Source organism: Staurois parvus, unplaced genomic scaffold (genome assembly GCF_062004578.1).
Source record: "Staurois parvus isolate SC_StPar_1 unplaced genomic scaffold, SC_StPar_1.0 ptg000205l, whole genome shotgun sequence".
Classification (NCBI taxonomy): Eukaryota; Metazoa; Chordata; class Amphibia; order Anura; family Ranidae; genus Staurois; species Staurois parvus.
In genome coordinates, this window is record NW_028318001.1 from 8,599,850 (window position 1) to 8,612,428 (window position 12,579).

The 12,579-nt window shown below is 43.1% G+C and overlaps 1 protein-coding gene across 1 annotated transcript in view; it reads left to right on the plus strand.

The window, feature by feature from the left end:
- The first annotated feature begins 452 nt into the window (after positions 1 to 452).
- Positions 453 to 12,579, plus strand: part of TGS1 (trimethylguanosine synthase 1) — an 81,566-nt gene continuing 69,439 nt past the window's right edge. The window contains exons 1-4 of the mRNA XM_089678485.1: positions 453 to 477; positions 1,663 to 1,751; positions 8,676 to 8,737; positions 10,114 to 10,178. Coding sequence (XP_089534611.1) covers positions 453 to 477; positions 1,663 to 1,751; positions 8,676 to 8,737; positions 10,114 to 10,178 — 241 coding nt within the window. The remainder of the gene's footprint in view (positions 478 to 1,662; positions 1,752 to 8,675; positions 8,738 to 10,113; positions 10,179 to 12,579) is intronic.

Consider the following 12,579-nt stretch of genomic DNA (forward strand, 5'->3'; position numbering starts at 1 on the left):
TAACAGTCCGGGTCCCACTCATGCATTGTCTCCCTGGATGTCAGCCTTCAGGCATCTCAATTGGCCAGCACAGGATGATGTAATTCCTACACATGCTCAGGAGTCAGTCATCCTGGCACACAGGGACCATGTCAGCAATGTAAAGTGAGTTGTGAATGCAGTTGGCATCCCACAGAAGGCAGTGAGCAAGCAAGTAGGTGAACTTTATTGCAGAAGAGACATTGCATTTCCCTAATGCGATATTAGCCTGCTTCCTCGCAGTATTTTATTAAATGCCTTCAGTTCTGCTTTAACCTTCTAGCATGTCTTTGGTGTGAGAGAAGAAGACGGACAAGCACAGACCACACAAGCACAAGGAGAACATGCAAACGATTGTGTCCCGGCCGAGCTTTGAACCAAGGACAACAATGCTTTGAGGCAAGTGTGCTAAGCCACTCTGCCAGCAGTCTACTATGTCACAGCTCATTGTCGATCTCGGTGAGGTTTCTTGAAGTGTCCTACAGCGTGCTTTCCTCTTAAAGCAGAACTAAACCCATCAATGTAACTGTTTTCCAAATCAGTTACACTCGGGGACACCCTAAATGATAAACGATTACAGTTGCTTGTGCTTTCAACTGAACAATCAAGCAATCCAATGGCTGGTATCATATCTGATCACGTATGCAGCACCATGGCAACTGCAGACAAAACCAAAGCCAAAATGGCAGCTTCTTTGACTGTAAAGAAGAGATTTTGTCCCTCTAACTGTATACATTTCTGTTGACAGAAACCACTCCCATCATTCCGAATAGTCTGTATTCTCCAGAATGGCCACCACTGCTCAAACTGGAGGTAGTCCAGGGCTTCTCTGAGGTCCATTAAAAGGCACCTGAAGTGAAGAGGTGCCTCAGCAGTGGCAGTTGTCCCCCACTATGGGCAGCACAACCACTTTCAGTCGCAGAAAAGTTTGGAAGTGGCAGTTAAAATATTTGTACGGCAAGAATGCACGTAGTTTGCCTTCATTCCTTTTTGTTTTGTGTTTTTTTCAATAAAATGTTGAAATTGCTGGAAAAAAGTCATCTGTGTTTATATCGGGTATACATCCAGCAGTTGGGGGAGTTGGATTCTACATTTATGGCTTCCTAATTACGCTTGTCTGCAGTTGGATCTGGGCAATTCCGAGATATGTGTATATAACAAGACAAATGTTTTGAGACGCTGACATTAGGGCCTTTTCACACAGGCTTTCTGATCAGGTCGGCTTGTCAGTTTTTCAGGCGTACTGGAATGGATGCTCTAGGCTGCTTTATGGACAAGTAGATGCAAACACAGACTTGTGCCAGTTCACACCTGCTTTCCTCCAAGTCTGTCCAGGACCAGAAAAAAAAATGGAAAAGGAATGGCAGTAATTTGACGCAAGTCCATTTACATTTGACTGTCCATCTCCACAGGGTGCAAACTGAACATACACTGATGTAAAACAAATTGACACTGGTCCAGTTCTGTTGGGGTTTTGCTCATGTATCTCAAGAAGAGCGGCTCTGTGTGAAAGAGCCTTTGCCAAGCTACCTTGGTTAACCATTTTAGACCTTTAAATGTGTAAAATTAGTGACTTTTCTGAGCTAACTGCAAAATAATGAACCTGTGCTTTCAGGACTAATGTTGGCTTTGTTAATTTTTTAGAACACAGACTTCTGAAAACACGATGGCCAAGAAGACTTTTTGTGTCTAAGAAATCTGTCATTCTACAGATAACTGAAAGTTTAAGGACTGTGAGTATAGCAAGTACATATAAACACATATAAGCATTGTCAGATTTATTGAAGTCTTGGGAGTCCAATGTTTTTAATCATTTATGATGACAGCAAGAAAAACAAAGAACAGCCACTGTGTTTCAGGAGCAAAAATATCCCTCCCTTCATCAGGGCTTAGTGAAATCAGTGGACTCTGTTGGAACTGTCAACCCTTGAACAGATAAGCGCATCTGTTCATGAGTTGACAGTTCCCACATCTGTATTCTCCACTATTTCACTAAACCCAGATTAAAGGAGATATTATGCCCCTTGAAACACACTAACCTTTCTTTGTTCTTGCTTTCGTCAAATAAATGATTAACTGCTTACTCGCTGCCGTATAGCAGATCTACTGTTACACAGCGGCACGGGTGCGCATAATCGTGTGTGTGTGTGTGTGTGTATGTGTGTGTGTGTGTGTGTATATATATATATATATATATATATATATATATATATATATCGCCAACGGGGAGGAAGACTGTAAACAAAGCTGTCAGCTCGGGCACATTGATGTGCACAGCCATCCGGATCAGTGTGCGTACAGTAAAGCACGCCCCCCCAGGAAAACACTCCCTACACACAGTTAACCTTTTGATCGCTCCTCACATTAACCCCTTCCTGCCCGGTGTCATTAGTACAGTGTCAGTGCTGTTTTTTTTAGCACTGATTACTGTAATGGTGTCACTGGGGATGTCAGTGACACCAAGTTAGTTCCCCCCAGTGTCAGTTTGCTCCCTCCCGCAGTCCCGCTAAAAGTTGCTGATCACCGCCATTACTAGTAGGGAAAAAAAAATCCCAGTATCTATACCGCCATTTGTAAACGCTATAACTTTCATGTAAATCAATTCATTTACACGTATTGTTTTTTGTTTGTTTTTTTAGCAAAGACATTTAGCAGAATATATTTTGGCGTAAATTTATGATGAAATTTGATTTAGTAAAATTTTTTTACTGGACAAGTTTAATAGCAAAGAGCCCAAAATATTGTTTTTCCTCAAAATTGTCGGTCTATTTTTGCTTAGAGTGCAAAAAAAAATGCACAAGCGATCAAATACCATCAAAAGAAAGCTCAATTCGTGGGGAAAAAAGATGTAAATTTCATCTGGGTGTGGCGCAATTGTCATTTAAAGTAACGCAACGATGTAACGCAAAAAATGGCCTAGTCAGGAAGGTGGGGTAAATCCTCTGGCGGGCAAGAGGTTAAAGACTTTGTATTCTCAATACTTTTGTAGGGCACTCTTATTCACCTGACCTATACATGGATTTCTCAATTTGGGTGACACCCCCCCCCCCCCCTCCTCCCAAGGGGGCCCCTGTTTTATGGAGAGCTGCTGAGCCCAAGGCATTACATTTATCATTATTATTATTATTATTATACAGGATTTATATAGCGCAAACAGTTTGCTCAGCACTTTACAATATAACAGGAGACAATACAGCAACAATACAGTTCAATACAAGAGGGATTTGAGGGCCCTGCTCCTTGGAGCTTGCAATCTAGGAGGGAGGGGCTAGTGGTACAAAAGGTAGTAACTGTGGGGGATGGACTGGTTGGAAGAGTAGAAGATTCCAGTATTAGCTGAGGGCAGGATAGGCTTCCCTGAAGAGAGAGGTTTTCAGAGATCGCCTAAAAGTGAGCAGAGTAGGCAATAGTCTGATAAATTGGGGTAGAGAGTTCCAGAGGATGGGGAAGCTCTGGAGAAGTCCTGGAGACGAGCATGGGAGGAGGAGACAAGGGAGCTAGAGAGTAGGAGGTCTTGCGAGGAGCGGAGAGTACGGTTTGGGTGATATTTAGAAACAAGATCAGTGATGTAATTTGGGGCAGAGTTATAAATGGCTTTATACGTTATTGTTAGTGTTTTGAATTTTATCCGTTGAGCAACGGGAAGCCAGTGGAGGGATTGGCAGAGAGGGGTGGCAGATACACAACGGTTAGTAAGGTGGATGAGTCTGGCAGCAGTATTCATGATAGACTGAAGAGGGGATAGCCTGCGATTCGGTAGGCCAATGAGGAGGGAGTTACAATAGTCAAGGCGAGATAAAACAAGGTAGTGATTAAGTTGCTTAGTGGTTTCCGAGGTTAGGAACGGGCGTATCTTGGAGATGTTGCGGAGGTGAAGTCTACAAGATTTGGACAGTAATTGGATTTGGGGCTGAAAGGACAGATGGGAGTCTAGGATTACACCTAGTACCTTGGCATGAGGGAAGGGACTGATGATTGTGTTATTGATCTTGATGGAGAAGTCAGGGGAGGGGGCACTGGCTGGGGGGAATACTAAGAGCTCAGTTTTAGAAAGATTGAGTTTGAGGAAGTGGAGTGACATCCATGCCAATATGTCACTTAGTATGTTAGTAATGCGAGTGGCGACTGAAGGGGTGAGGCAAGGGGTAGAAAGATAGATTTGTGTCATCAGCATAGAGATGGTAGTTAAAGCCATGGGAGTTTATCAAGTGACCAAGGGAGGAGGTGTAGATGGAGAAGAGTAGGGGTCCAAGGACAGAACCTTGAGGGACCCCTACAGAAAGAGGGAATGAAGAGGAGGAGGCAGCATTATAGGTAACACTGAAGGAGCCCTGCGATAGGTAGGAGGAGAACCAGGAGAGAGCAGAGTCTCTGAGGCCAAGAGAGGGGAGTTTTTTGAGGAGGAGGGGATGGTCAACCGTATCAAAAGCCGCAGAGACGTCAAGTAGTAAGAGTACGGAGTAGTGGCCATTGGTTTTAGCAGTTAGTAGATCATTTAGTGAGTGTTAGTAGGGCAATTTCTGTGGAATGTAGTGAGCGAAAGCCAGACTGTAAAGGGTCAAGAAGGTTGTTGTCGGTGAGGTGGGAGATCAGGCAATTGTAGACTAAGAGTTCTAGGATTTTAGAGGTAAATGGCAGCATGAAGATGGGTCTTAAGTTGTTCAGGTTGGTGGGGTCCAGGGAAGGGCTTTTTAAGTATGGGAGTAATGTGTGAATGCTTTGGAGGGGAAGGCACCGGTAGAGCTGGAAAGATTGAAGATGTGAGTGAGGGAGCATAGGATGGAAGAAGAGGGTGACCGTAGTAGTTGTGAGGGGACAGGATCCAGGGGGCAGGCTTCTGAAAAAAACCTTAGTGACCTCTTTGGTAGTAGCAAGGTCAAAAGAGGAAAGTGTTGAGGGAGGTTTAGTATAAGGTATGCTAAGTGGATGTCTGTGCAGTGGCAGTGCCCCTACAAATTGCGTCAATCTTGTTTTTGAAATGATTTGCAATCTCGTGAGCAGTGAGTGAGGTACTGGGTGGAGGTGGAGAAAGTAGAGAGATAAAAGTAGAGAAGAGCTGATGAGGTATTAATAAGAGAGACAAAGTAGGCTTGTTTGGCAGCATGAAGGGAGGACTTGTATGTTATGAAAGCAGATTTATATCTGGTGAATGCTTGGTGGGATTTGGTTTTACGCCACAATCGCTCCAGCGCACGACTATGTGGTTTAAGATTTCTGGTGCCGTCAGTCTGTCACTGTCGGGGCCTGATGCTTCGTGTTGTTAGAGGCGCAAGTGAGTCTAATGCGGATGAAAGCGAACTGTTATAGACAGCAGTGGCCAGGTCAGGGCAGGACAGAGGAGAGATTCTGTCATAGAGTTGGTCAGTTGCAGAGTGGAAAGGAGCAGGGTTCAAGTTGTGAAGGTTTCTGCAGGTAATTGTTTACTGCTTGGAGGGATAGGTGTTTGATCACAATCTCATTACCTTCACAGTGTCCTTGTCTTCTGAGAGAGGAAAGGGGGTGTTTGTGCGTTTGTAGGGAGTGCAAAGATGGGAGAAAACAAGGTCTAATGTATTCCCATCAGAGTGAGTGGAGGACTGTATACATTGTGCTAATGCAAAAGATGAGGTTAAGTTGAAGAGTTGGGATGTAGCCGGGTTGTTATTAATAGGGATGTTAAAGTCTCCAAGAAGGATAGTGGGTAGTTTAGAGGAGAGAAAGTAGGGTAGCTAGGTGGAGAAATCATCAAGAAAGCGGGACACGGGTCCAGGAGGCTGACAGATTACTGCAATCCTCAGAGAAATGGGAGAAAACAGCTGGATGCAGTGATCTCGAAAGAAGAGAAGGATAAAGAGGGATGGTTAGGGAGGACTTGAAACGTGCTGAGTGGGGATAGAAGCAAACCAACCCCACCACCTTTCCGACCACTGGGTCTGGGTGATTGGGTCCAGATGAGGCCTCCATTGGAAAGTGCTGCGGGGGAAGCAGAATCTGCTGCTTGAAGACAGGTTTCTGTAATTGCTAGTAGGTTAAGGGAGCGGGTGACAAAAAGGTCATGGACAGAGGTGAGCTTATTACAGACAGAGCGGGCATTCCAGAGCGCACATGAAAAAGGGAGGGTGGTTTTTGGGAGCATGGGGACTGATGTTAAATTGAGGGGATTGCGGCTATTCCCGGAAGAAAGAGGATGCATGGTGTGGGGGTGAAATGGTGAAGGAACAGGGTTTGGGGAGATATCCCCAGAGGTTAGGAGAAGAAGAGGAAAGTAAGATGGGAGTGGGGGATGTACACGAGCGCACATGCCTTCCAGTCCTGGTGTTTGGGTCAGCAGGAGAGTAAAGTATCAGCAGGAGGTGATGAAAGCAGTAGTAGGGAGATGGTAGCAGTGAGGGTGAGATGTACAAGTTTTGGGGTGGAGCAGAGTGATAAAGAAGTGCGATTTTTGGGAACGCAGGAAAGTAATATGAAAAGGAGTAGAGGGGACATATTAAAAGGTACACAGAGTGGTACTCAGACTTGTAAGAGATGTTTCCCAGGGTGTTTGTTTGCAGTCTGTCAGCATGCAGTAGAGTTTCTTGCTGTTCTTGCATTTAGGCAAAAAGCTGCTTGCACTGCCTTTTGGAAGTATCTGATTACTTACCTCTAGTGTTTCTTACAGCAAAGCAGATGACCACACCCACAGAAATGCTTCAGTAATCAACTTCATTAAGTGGGGGGGGCCTTTTTTTTTTTTTTTTTATCTCAATGAGACTCATTGCTGCCCCTGGAACAACATCCGTCACTCTATCAGTTTTTCCTCTGAAACCTGGTAAATATACAACCAGTGCAGGTATCTTTCCCTTTTAATAGCGTGCAGCTACAGCCCTGAAGAATGGATAGTCCTTTCTCCTGAAATGTGTTGGCTTGATGTACTTGTTTTTGTTTCAATAAATGCCTCTTAATCTACCACCAGGCTTAAATTCTTTTAAACATTGGGCGCTTATTTATTGCTGTTTGTATTGCTGTTGCACTTGTTATCTGGTGAAACCATTGTCCGTGAATGAGGAACAATCTCTTTAGCTGAGGCCTGAAATGCAGTACAAACCTAGAAGGGATTCTAATCCCTCCCCACTCTACCCAAAACTAGAAATACAATTTTTGATGTTCAAAGTTTAAGACTAGTTTAAGTTTTAAATATATAATCTGTGTGTGTATGTGTATATATATGTGTGTGTGTGTGTGTTTGGACAGAGGCACAATTGTCATTCTTTTGGCTCTATGCCACCAGAATAAATTAAAACAGAACAATCCAAATGAATTTGAAGTGCAGACTTTCAGCTTTAATTCAAGGGGTTAACATAAATATCAAATACAAATTTTAGGAACTGCAACCATTTTTATACACAGTCCCTCCATTTTCAAGGGCTCAAATGTAATTGGACAAATGAATATAATCAAAATGTTCATTTTTAATATTTTATTGAGAATCCTTTACTGGCAATGACTGCCTGTTGTCTGGAACCCATGGGCATTACCAAAGACTGGGTTCCCTCCTTTTTGATTCTTTGCCAGGTTCTAACTGCAGCTGTCTTCAGTTGTTCTTTGTTTGTGGGTCTTTCTGCCTTTTAGTTTTACCTTCAGCAAGTGAAATGCATGCTCAATTGGAAACACTGCATCATCAATAAACACCAATGACCCAGTGCCACTGGAAGCCATGCATGCTCATGCCATCGCACTACCTCCTCCAAGTTTTGCAGATGACGTTGTGTGCTTTGGATCACGAGCTGTTCCAAGCCTTCTCCACACTTTTTTCTTCCTGTAATTCTGGTACAGATTAATCTTAGTTTCATCCGTCCAAAGAATGCTTTTCCAGAACTGGTCTGCCTTTTTTAGATTTTTTTTGTCAAAGTCTTATCTGGCTCTTCTACCCTTCAGGCTTATGAATGGTTTGCACTTTGTAGTGAACCCCCTGTATTTGCTCTCGTGAAGTCTTCTCTTTATTGTAGACTTTGACAATGATACACCCACCTCCTGGAGAGTGTCCTTAACTTGTCTGGATGTTGTGAATGCGATCCTGCGATCATCTACGTCTGTTGTCTTCCGTGGACGTCCATTCCTTTTTATGTTGCTGGGCTCACCAGTGCGTTCTTTCCTCAGAATGTACCAAACTGTTGATTTGGCCACTCCTAATGTTCCTGCTATCTCTGATGGATTTGTTTTGTTTTTTTGAAACCTTACAATGGCCTGTTTCACTTGCATGGACAGCTCCTTTGAATGCATGATGTAGGTTCACAGCAATAGATTCCAAATGCAAATACCACACTTAGAATCAACTCCAGAACTTTTACCTGCTTAATTGATGAAGAAATAACGAAGGAGAAGCCCACACCTGGCCATGAAACAGCTTTTGATTCAATTGTCCAGTTACTTTTGGTCCCTTGAAAAAGGGCAGGATGGCTACTCTTAAGAGCTGTAATTTCTAAAACCTTCCTCCAATTTAGATGTACATACCCTGAAATTAAACCTGAGTGTGCCCTTTTTAGCCCATATCAATTGTATAACTATAGCTTGAATATGTCTGGTAAATACCTGGAAAAAAACTAAAATTGTTCCTGTGTCCAAATATATATGGACCTAACTGCATGTGTATGTATGTGTGTGTATATGTATTTTATGTTGATTGATTTTTCATTTACTAGGATTATGCTGTGTGTAGAGTGGAATCCAGTGGCAGAGATGTGCCTTTACCCGGACGATCTAAGTAAGGAAAGTAGAATATTGTGTCTTTGCTCCAGAGCTTTTGTTAAGTAAGTCCTGATGTACAGATTACTCTTTCATTCTACTCATTTTAGTGTACACCAAAAATAAAATGCTGTTTATTTAATAAAAGCTAGTAGTAAAAGAATACAAAAGGTTGCTGTGTTTTTGCTTTTGGCTCTTTATGATATGGAGACAAAATAAAAACATTCTAAAGATATGTTGCTCTGTAGGGGGAACATTGCTCTGCTTGCCATATGCCCCTGTCTAACTGCAGCCCAGTGGCAAAATGGCCTTGTTTGTGTAGAGGGAGGTCTTAGAATAAGAGACAGGGCAGTGGAGGTTGTGGTGCCATAGGCTGCACTTAGAAACAGATGTCCTTTACTTTTGCTCAGTTTGGGAAACCGCTAAAAAGCTGTCCTTTCTTGTGTATTAATATGTCTTTCATAAAATGCATGGTTGCATATATTCACATTACCTCTCTAATAATCCTGATATTGGGCAGACCTTCAGTCTAAAGTTTCAGGTGATCTCTTATCCTAGAATTGCTCTACCAAGGGTGGCGTTTTCACTGTGGGTACCCTATAAACACGACTGTAATCTGGAGTTTCAATACAGCCACTTATTGGCTATGAGTGCCTTTTGGGCTGATTCATTTCAAACTTGCTGCCAGCAGGGAGATCTGCCTTTTAATCTGCTATAGCAGAGGCAGTCAATGGTTTCCCTAACTTGCCTGGTCTTGCACCTCAAGTACAGAAAATAAAGTCCATAGTGCTTGCTGTTGATCAGAGATTTGTTAGTCAGATGGAAGACACTAGCAGCACAACATTGCAAAAAAGGCTTAACTTGTTTTGGATTGATGTGTTTTATTTAAATGTTGTAGTTTTGAGTAGGCAAGGCACCTGAAGGCTTTCTTGTGATGTGTTGTTAGTGTTTTCCATTAGGAAATAAATCTTTGATTCGCAGCAAGCATCATGGACCTATTTTAAAGTTTTTGTTTTGTTTTTTGTGCTGGTTTGGTGTCTGTCTTCAGTTTATTACTGCTGGAGGGTCTTGCATGCCAACTTACAGCAGGGTTTTACGTACTGTACTTGTCGCTTTGGGGTGGGGGGCAGAAGTACTGTAAATGTGACATGGGACTGCCAAACAAGGAAGAGCCTGTATATTGTGGGAACCCTATACATGGAGACTGTGAAAAATTGGACTCTGTGCCAGCTAAACTTGGTTTCGCAGACCCCATACACTTTAGAAGTGAAAGATGAAGGTTCAGAAGAGCATTGCTGTGTCATGTGGTGGGTTTTATTGTAATTACGGTAATGGTGTTATGCATTGCTTATGATAATCTTTGCTAACAAGTGTCTCTTCTCTTTTTCTTTGTAGTGATCGACATTTGTACTATTTAGGTTTAAGGGGAGTTTACAGAAACAAAAGGAATAATGAAAGAGGTAATGTGTGTGTGTGTGTGTGTGTGTGTGTGTGTGTGTGCGTGTGCGCCTCTTTATTTACCTTTTTGAGCCCAAAAAGGAAAACGACTTGATTGTGGTAAACTGTACTTCTAGTAGCTGACTTTGGAAAACTGCTGATTTCATTAGTAGTATTCTCCTGTGCTTGTACCCAAGGGCACTTTCACACTGATGCAGTGCTCATCTCCTGCAGTGCGGATACAGTGCACCGTACCCACAGTTTTTGTCTAGGTTAGCTGCACTTTGCCATACACATACTGTATATTATGACCCATGGTTTTGGTGCGCTTTCTGAAAGTGCACTAATAGTCCTGCATGCAGAAGTTTTGGTGTGCTTTCTGAATGCTCACCAAAACTGCAGGACATAATAGAAGTGAATGGCAAAGTGCAGCAAACCTACACAAAAACAGGTACATGCACTGCAGGAATAACGCATCCGATTAGTGTGAAAGGGGCCTTAGTCCTGGACCCTTAGTAGTGTGAAAACTAGAGTGCCCTTTTTTCAGAAATGGACTTCTTCCCTTTTGGAGGTTGTGATTTGGTACACTTCCCAAACTGTGGTTTTAGGGACTGTCAGGATGATCTTGGCAAAATATGAAACTGCGCAGGGTATTACATTCAGGGCCAGTTTACTAAGGTCAGTTTGGGTTTGCTATAGCAAAGATAAGAGATGTATATTACCATTTACTGCATAGTTCAAAACTGAAAGCTTAACCTGTTAGTGCGAGCTTTTAATTGTATGTTCAGAGTGTGAAAATTAGGCACATACCTCAACCCGCATTCCACAATGCCTGAATCTTGCCTGAACACCGGCACAATAGGGGTAGGAGTATGTGCTTATGCAAAGTTACTGTTTGCATAGGGAGGATTTTGCAGTCAAATAATACATGGAAAGGTAATGTATGATGTCAATTTTGTGCTAGATATGTTTTACACTTTTTTTTTTTTTTCCTTTACTGTTACAGATACACTTTGCGTTTTTGTGTTTTCACTTTCAGTAGTGTCACCCACAGGTCAATAACCTGCTAGCAATGATTATTTGCTAAAGCTGATTGACAAGCTAGTCAGATTTGTCACAGTGCCAATACTGATTGGAAGAAATGTAGTTGTATAGAGGGGTTGCGTTAAATTATCTCTTTGCTCGTTCTTCCCTGCATTCCTGCATGTTGCCTGGATGTTTATATCGCTGCTTTTCTTTAACTCTCATGTAAGAATGAAATAGACTGCAGATTCAGTTTTTTAAAGTCCTCTCCCAGGATGGCATACATGACAGATGTTTCATTCACCAAACTGAAAATGTGACCCCCAAAACACTTTAAACTCCCCCTCCCTGCTGCCTCTGTCTTGTGTTTCCTGCACATCAGTAGGCACTTCCCCCTGCTTATTTTTCTTATGGGTCATTAGTCAGTGTGTGAAGACCCTCCATTCTTGCTGATAGTCATGTAGTCGCTAGATTAGATCTGCAGATGTGGAATGGGAGAGAATTCCTTGTTAAATCTCTCCCATATCTACATCCTGGAATGTGCCCCCCAGGGGTAGCTTTTATTGGGGATAACTGTTGATAGAATTCCTTCTTGGGACAGGTGGAAAGATGGACCTTGCCCACCCATGAGGTGTGAGGTGACTCCCTGGTAGCTTACACTCTTGAGGACTCCATGTCTTTGCTTCTCACTGCATGCTTACTATTTACAAGTGTAGGAGTTGGTGGTGTTGTAATGAGGTCTGATGTCACTTCAACGTTGAGAGCAATGTACTCTCAGCACCGGTAAGGTAGCTTGAAACTGCATGGATACAACATTCTGGAGTTGGGAGCAACCAGAAATGGTCTGTTTTGCAATGCTCACACTTGTTCTGAGCAGCCCAGAGGGACATCTTCTGTTGATTGTTTGAGGCTGTGAACCCAAAGGAAACTGTGCATCCCCCCACTGAGGCTTTCTGCATACCTGGGAGCTTCCAAGTGCTTTAAAGATGTGGACTGAGCAGTGGCCAGGGACAACCTTCCTATGAAATGGAAGTGATGGTTGCTCCTGTATTGGAATCAATATGGAGAACTTTGACCAATCCAAAGTTACATAGTAGATAAGGTTAGAAAAATACAAAGGTCCATTCTATCCAACCTGTATATATGTGGTCACCGTTTGGACTTGATCCTGAGCCACGCTCTGTGTATCCATTGACATACAGAGTGTGGCCCAGCCCCGCCCCCCACTCTCTGCTCACCAGCTGTGAGTCACAGCAGCCGGAACCAATGGCGCCTACTGCTGCCTCTCTGTCCAGTGAGGAGAGTGAGCAGAGAGCCACTGCTCTTGGGCACAGCGCTGGATCGAGATGAGGCTCAGGTAAATATGAGGGGGGCTGGGGAGAGCTGCATAAGGTTTTTGTA